This window comes from Panicum virgatum, chromosome 4K (assembly GCF_016808335.1).
Source record: "Panicum virgatum strain AP13 chromosome 4K, P.virgatum_v5, whole genome shotgun sequence".
Taxonomy (NCBI): Eukaryota; Viridiplantae; Streptophyta; class Magnoliopsida; order Poales; family Poaceae; genus Panicum; species Panicum virgatum.
The window spans coordinates 35,100,025-35,107,463 of NC_053139.1; the positions used below are offsets into that span (position 1 = coordinate 35,100,025).

Here is a 7,439-nt window from a genome sequence, read left to right on the forward strand (position 1 = left end):
AGATGGGTAAAAATGTATTTGTATATGTTCTAATTTGCTTACTGATTTTCAAAGCTTTGCTTAAGAGATCCTAAAAGTTTTTTTTATTGCACTTGTTGAAACATCTAGAAGCAAGCAAATTAGGAGGGGCAGTAGTGTGGGCTGCTTCTCGGTGAAAATTTTAGTTTTGATTGGTGCTAGCATTTTCTCTGGTCTACCTACTTTTTTGCCAAAATCGGAAAGATTAGCCTTATATATTTTGCTTTTATCAAAAACGGGGTGGCCGTATGGCCAGCCTATATTAAGACCGGCCGTATGTTAGCTGTACCCATTTATTATACCTCGGCTCAGCTGGTTAGGTTTTCATAGTGGAACGTTCAAGTCCAGACTCGGCACGCGTGCTTGTATTTTTCTGATTCTGGGTGCTGTGTCCAAAACGATTTTGCCTGTCTTAAGATTGGTGGGATTTGCGCACGTCCTCATGGGATTAGTAATATTTTTCTGATTCTGGGTGCTGTGTCCAAAACGATTTTGCCTGTCTTAAGATTGGTGGGATTTGCGCACGTCCTCATGGGATTAATAATTTAGTATATGTGCGTGGACACGAGCACTGTGAATCGGAAAAGAAGGAGGTATTGTTCAGAAAAAAGCAAAAAAAAAGAAATATCATAGATCTATGGCAACATATGCTATGCAAACCACCTTCGTATGCAAACTATGAAAACTCCAATTTGTATCACCGGATCAAGATCCCGGAGGGGAGGGCGCGCCTGGGAAGTGGAAGGGAGGATTTGCAAAAGTGTGATCATCTAATCAAGGTGGGCGGTTAATTGTAAAATTACCCCCCTTCTTCTGCCCCTTGGATCTTGATCCGGTGGTTGAGATTGGAGTTTCTATAGTTTGCATACGAAGGTAGTTTGCATAGCATACGTATACTAGATCTATGGCCCTAAAATTAGGCTGCGACTATATGTCGCTCGGGCTACAAAAATTAAAACCTTCGCCTGAAGCTGGTAATGGGCTCTCTGCGGACTTATTTGACCTAATAGCAATTTAACTTTCTAGGTAGGTGACAGTTTATACCAAGAGCGCATGTAGTAGATAAGGCAGCATGTTTCGTGCTTTCACCTGACACCTAGTGGAGCAATAAATGATCCTGCCATCTTTTTCTTATTTTTTTTTCTATCGTGTGTTTCACTATTTTAGACATGCACACTGACATTGAATGCAAATATATCCACTAAATAGCCAGATGTACACTATTTTATTTTTTCTTATCTATTTTATTTGGATAATCTCTGATGCTTCAAAATGCATTTGTACATTGTTTTTACTTATTTTTGCTTCATATGTTTATCTATTTTTTCTATAAACTTGTTCCTCTCATTCTTTTCTCCTTTTTCCTATTTCTTTCCTTGCACTTTTGTCTAGTCCTTTGTATCTATTTATTAATCGTTCTTTCTTTTCTATTATGAGCCTAATCTATATTTAATTTTTTATCCTTTATAATTAAGATCAACCAAGTTTGTTTCAAATGTTAATAGATGTATACTTACCTATTGTTATTGTATAAATATTTGTTCACATTTACGATTGAGTCATGCTAACCGTATATTAATTTATTTGTATTGTAGACTTATAGATTGGGGTATGAAATAATTTATTTTCTTTATATGCTAACTTTTTTAGCGTGTATATATACTTAGAAAAATAACTTTTTATGATGTAGATGCATTTGTCTTCATGTAAAATTATTTATCTACGTGTAAATAATTTGTTCGTAACACCAAATTATCTGTTCGCTTTGTCAATTAAATTATTCCATCGTGTTGACTCATTTGTTCGTGATATTTCCTTTTTATTATTTATTCTATACAATCAAATGTTCGCAATGTGTAATATTTTATTCATTGTATATTATTATTTGTTCGCTATGTTTAACTCTTTGTTGGTGGAAAATAAATATTTATTCGTGTTGTTAAAATATTTATTTGTAGTAGCCGAAATTAATTATTGAGTATTACAAAAATATTTTTTAAAAAATATCATGTAAATATAGGCAAGTGTGATCTTATTTTAAAGATCTTGTCATAAGAAAGTTAATGATACAATTTAAATTTAATTTGGATACACGGTTCAAGATTTATAATTTTTTTAAGTTCTAAATTTTCTTGCATTTGGGATGACATCACCAGTTTTGTCTTTTTTGCATGTATGCACTGGTTGTTCTCTATCTTGAATGATTAGAGCGGATCAAATCTGCATCGGAGATTATTGGGATGGTAGCCCATTAACTAAATGTGAAAAATATTTCTTGGGGTGATGGATATGGGAACCATCGTCTTGCCGTGTGTTTGGTTGCGGGACTAGTAGGATGGGTTGGTTCCATCTCTCATTTTGGGGATAGAGCCAACCCGTTTTTTGTTTGGTTTCATCTCTAGTTTTGAGTATAGAACCAACCCATTTCTTGTTTGGTTGAAGAAACAAAAAACAGGGGATGGATGCCATTTTTAACCCGTTAGCACAGTAATCTTGGGTCCCACATGTCATTCTCATGGACTCCTTCCTCTTCCCACAGAGACAGAAGCAGGGGCGCTTCTCCTCCATGGCCTCCTCACCTCGGCGCTCGGAACGGGGAGAGAGGCCCCTGCTCGCCGGAGAGGAGGGGCGCGCGCCGCCGGAGGCCGCCCCACGCGCCCCGGCCCGATTTGAGACACCAAACACAAGCACAGCAAACGAGCAAAGCGAAGCGACCACGAAGCAGACTTGATCCGAGAGCAAAGCTTGCTCCATTCCTCCCAACCCACCACTCGCATCAGCAGGCCGCCGACCTCCGACCGGCCAGGAGAAGCTCACAGGAGATGGCGCATCAGGAGGCGATGCCGCTGCTGACGCCGTTCAAGGCGGGGCAGCTCGAGCTCGCCCACCGGGTGGTGCTCGCGCCGCTCACGCGGTGCCGCTCCTACGGCAACGTGCCGCAGCCGCACGCCGCCGTGTACTACTCGCAGCGCGCCACCAGGGGCGGCCTCCTCATCACGGAGGCCACGGGCGTGTCCGCCACCGCGCAGGGGTACCCGGAGACCCCCGGCATCTGGACGCCGGAGCAGGTCGAGGCGTGGAGGCCCATCGTGCCCCGCCGCCCCGCCTGCCCGCCCGCCGCCGAATCGCCACGCGCTCGCCCGCCGCCCCGCCTCCGGCCGCCCCACGCGCTCGACCGCCGCCGAATGTGGGCGCTCGCCAGTCGCGTGCTCGCATGCTCGCGCCACCGTGGGCCGACGCCGCCGTCCCGCGAGTTGCCGAGAAGATGAGGAGGCGGATCGGCCGCGACAGGGATGGAGAGGACGGGCGCGCGCGGCCGCGACAGGGACGGAGGAGCCGAATCGGCTGCGACGGGGCCGGGTCGAGCGGACGACGGAGACTTCACGGGAAGAGCACTCAGCCACAGAGGAAATCGGGGTTGGCTCCGTCCGCCCGATTTCAACGGACGGAGCCGACCCGCGTATTGACCGAATATTCCCATTTGGGTTCGCTCCAACCCTTGCTCCTCCCCATCCAAACATCCTAAAAAATTGGTTCGACCCATCCGGGTTGGATTTCTTCCACCAACCAAACACACGGTTAGCGTATAACCGCTCCCCTAAAATTTTACTACCTTGGATTCAGGCCACTTGGATCAAAATGTATCTTGTATCCTGATTTTTCCGGTTCTATTGCATCAGGGGCTCGTTGGGCTGGTCCACGAAGGGAACAGGCCGTTACTGCCCCATTTCATCGGACGGCCCGTTCAATTTCCTCCGGATCCCAAACTGACGGCCCACGAAAACCCTCGCCATCGGATCCCAATCTGACGGCCCACGATAACCCTTGAGGATCCCTCACCTCATCTGCCTCTCCCCTCGCCAGAAGTCGTGAGCTCAATCGCGGCGCCACCGAAGAGACGACGTGGTAGGCAGAGCAGCGGCGGCGACCACAGCGGCGGGCGGCAGATCCGACGGAATGGTGAGTCCTCCGCTGCCTACACTCGCCTGGATCTGGGGTTCTGCTTGCGATCCCGATGCGCTGACGCGGGGGGATTTTGTGTGATCGGGTGTCGCAGGCGGCGAAGGCGATCTCGAGCCCCGTGCCGGTGGAGTGGTACCCGACGCTGGCCGTCGTCATGGTCTCCGTCGGACTCATGCTCACCGCCTCCTTCTTCATGTGAGTCGCCTCCCACGCCATCTGCAACTGTACTGCCCCCGTGTACCTTGCGATCTGGCGCATCGGTTGCCTCAGGCCCTGATCTGTCCGGATCTGATTCTGATGTTTTAGCATACTGTTTTTTTTTATCGGGTCTTGAGCTGACCTGTCTGCCCGTTCGGATTGGAGATCTCATCTGTTTCTACCATATGTTAGCTGGTTTGATCTATCATCCCGAGCGATGTGTTGCTGGTCAGTGCCATCGGGGTTTTTAGGATGTTGGTTGCCAGTTACACAGGAGTTGTGCTGAACTTGATGTCGTTAGTCGAGCCAGTAGATTTAGGATTGATTGAGGAACTTGTAATCATGTGTCTGTAGTGTCACTGACTCACTGTGGTAGCAGCATCCAGAGAATTTTGATGGTTTGAGTCCTTCCTAGCTGTGCAGTAGTTTTAAGCCCTGTAGGATTTGATGTTGGATGTCATGACAGTAACACAGGTGTTGGTGCTTACATTGATCTCATGAATTGGCCCTGTGGGGTTCATTGATTACGAAAAATTCTTTTCTGGGGGTTGCAGCATCAAGCCACGAAAATGATGGACTTGCGATTGTGACCTTGCTAGTTCTTTAGTTCATTTTGGAGTCTATTAACATTTCACTCAGGTGGAGGATGGATTATCCTTTTTTTTTCGCGACCGTGCCTGGGCACGTTTTTCATTAAGAAGAGAAGAGAAGTGTTACAAAAGAGTCGGTTACAGAACCATAACCGACTCCAGAATGACCGACAGAAAACGATTACACGATCCCTATTGCGCGACCCGAAAGCCTACCTAATTTACAGACCACCGACTCAAGGCACCTAAACCCTGCTTGAAACCAATCAACAATCTCATCGTACACGCGTGCAAGTACATCATGGACTGTACGTACTTGTCGATCGAAAGTCCTGTCATTTCTCTCTTTCCAAAGCAGCCAAGAAGTGAGAATTACTAGGGTGTCCAAACAACGACGGTTGTCCTTAGACAATTGTTTCCTCGCTGTGGACCACCAGGAAACGAAGAAAGTGGACTGGGCATTCGGCGCCAAGGACACCCAATCAAATCTACGCAGCAAGCGAAACCAGACTTCTCTCGTAAACGGGCATGCAATTAACAGGTGATCCACCGTCTCCGGCATTTGTGCACACAACGCACAAGAATCGTCATCCTGTAACCCATGCTTTTTCCTTCGAGCTGCTGTCCAACAGCGGTCATGGATCACCAACCAGATGAAAAATTTGCATTTTCCTGGCGCACGAGTCTTGCGGAGGAGCTTAGCTCCCTCAACCGGGTGTTGACCAATGAAGAAGGACCGATACGCAGAAGCAGTAGAGAACACTCTGTCCGATGTCCATTTCCAACATATTCTATCCATCAAGTTTTCATCAAGCTGTAGATCTCTAGTCCGATCCCAGATGAGGAAGTAATCCAGAATTACCTGGACGGTTAAAGCTCCAGTTATGTCACGGACCCAAGCGTCACCATTCACGGAGGAGGGATTATCCTTTTGTTTTGTTGAATTTTGGATCCTGGGTTTGTAAAATGTGTGAAGTCACAGTTTGGTTGCTGCCTTGCTGGAATGGAAGCACAATGTAGGAAACTTGGCATGATTTACTCTAGGAAAGTACCATACCATGGTTGCTTATGCATGCATGAATTGACAAGCTGGGGGTAACTTGCCTGGTTATTATGGTTTCATGGGCCTTTTATTGACCTTAGACGTTAACTCTGACCAACTAGTGCTACTTACCCGCTGTGGGATGTGGGTGCTACTGACTATCATTTTTTGTGTGTGTGAAAGTGAAACCATGGCTATCTGAATATTCATGTCCAGCATAAGTGGCCCTAACTAATTCTAAAAAAAAAATAATGTCTACTTTGATATCCAATATCGCCTTAAATCTCAATTAGCACATTTGTACTTTTCTTGTTGAACACTTCAATTTTATCATACTTTATGTCCCATCAATGTAGTTTATTTAGGTTTGTCTACTGCACAATATAACAAAACATGACTACCACTTGCCAGTAGGTTCCTGCCTCCAACTCAAGTATTTGGAGTGCCAGATTGCGGTAGCCAAGTAGCAGGCTATTGGAATTGCTGAATGTTATCCCAGGACTAAACTGGACATCTGTTTTGTCAGCTAGTTGCTTGCCAAATAGGCAAATACTCCCCATCTTATCCCAAATAGAAGTCCATCTGACCTTCTCCTAAACGCACCAAATATAACTCCATGATAACTCCAATTCACCTTTTTTCCTCATTTTCCATGTCTACCCTTACTTAAAATGCACATTGATTAATACAATAAACTTGCTACCCATCTTAACTCTTTTGATGATGGATAATATATTCATTCTACCGATCACCTTAATTCTTATGCTCAATTCCAAACAGACCTATATTATCGGAGGGAATAAATGAAATCTTGTTACTGCTAAGACAACTAATTTTTCAAAATAAGCAAGGACATGAACTATGGATACTGTGTGAATGCTGAGCCAGGCATGTTTCAGATTTCAAAATAAACAGTAAGAGTTGTTTGGTAATGTTTGGTATATTTCAGTTATGAAGCAACTTCATCCAGGCGGAGCCGTAGCCTGGCAAAGGAGATCGCAACAGCAGCTGTTGCTTCTGTATTTCTGGTAAGTGCTTTACAGATATTTGGTTGTCTTGCAGATCCTTAGTGCGATCGAGTCAGTCATGTCTAAGTTGGCTTTAATTGTTCTGCAGGGCTTTGGGTCTCTGTTCGTGCTCCTTGCAAGTGGTGTTTATGTCTGATCACTGGCTATGCAAGACTATTGTTTTGTTCTCCAGCCGTAGTTGTAGAGTATGCCAGGTTCTGAAACTATGCTATCCTGGCCCTCCTGGTCGATATGCTCCTGGCCCTCCTGGTCGATATGCAGTCATGTGACATGTTTTAGATGGAGCCCACTAAGCTTATTAATCATACTTGTGGACTTTTGCCCTGGTCTCCGATATAATGTCAGTCAAGCACTTCATGTTGCTGGTTATCTTTGCCTGCCTCATTTGCTGGTTATCTTTGCACATCATTATCTGCTTGCATAACAAACATCATTATCTTTATTTGGCCATTACTAGCCAATTTATGCCCTACGTATAGTTGCTTGTCGCGTTAATTTGTAGGGATCTACAGAATTGAGTCGTGGACGGAGGGAGCCTGGTCCGACTTGTATATGTATTCGCCTTAAGGCCCACCTGTCATTAATGACACAAGACAGACC

At 45.4% G+C, this 7,439-nt stretch overlaps 1 protein-coding gene across 1 annotated transcript; it reads left to right on the forward strand.

Annotated features, from left to right (window-relative positions):
• Window positions 1-3,827: 3,827 nt before the first annotated feature.
• LOC120703704 (transmembrane protein 258-like) lies at window positions 3,828-7,212 on the forward strand. The gene is made up of 4 exons (XM_039987858.1): window positions 3,828-3,978; window positions 4,076-4,176; window positions 6,761-6,839; window positions 6,928-7,212. The coding sequence occupies exons 1-4, from the start codon at window positions 3,976-3,978 to the stop codon at window positions 6,973-6,975; spliced, it is 231 nt and encodes a 76-aa protein (XP_039843792.1). The 5' UTR covers window positions 3,828-3,975; the 3' UTR covers window positions 6,976-7,212.
• Window positions 7,213-7,439: the final 227 nt, after the last annotated feature.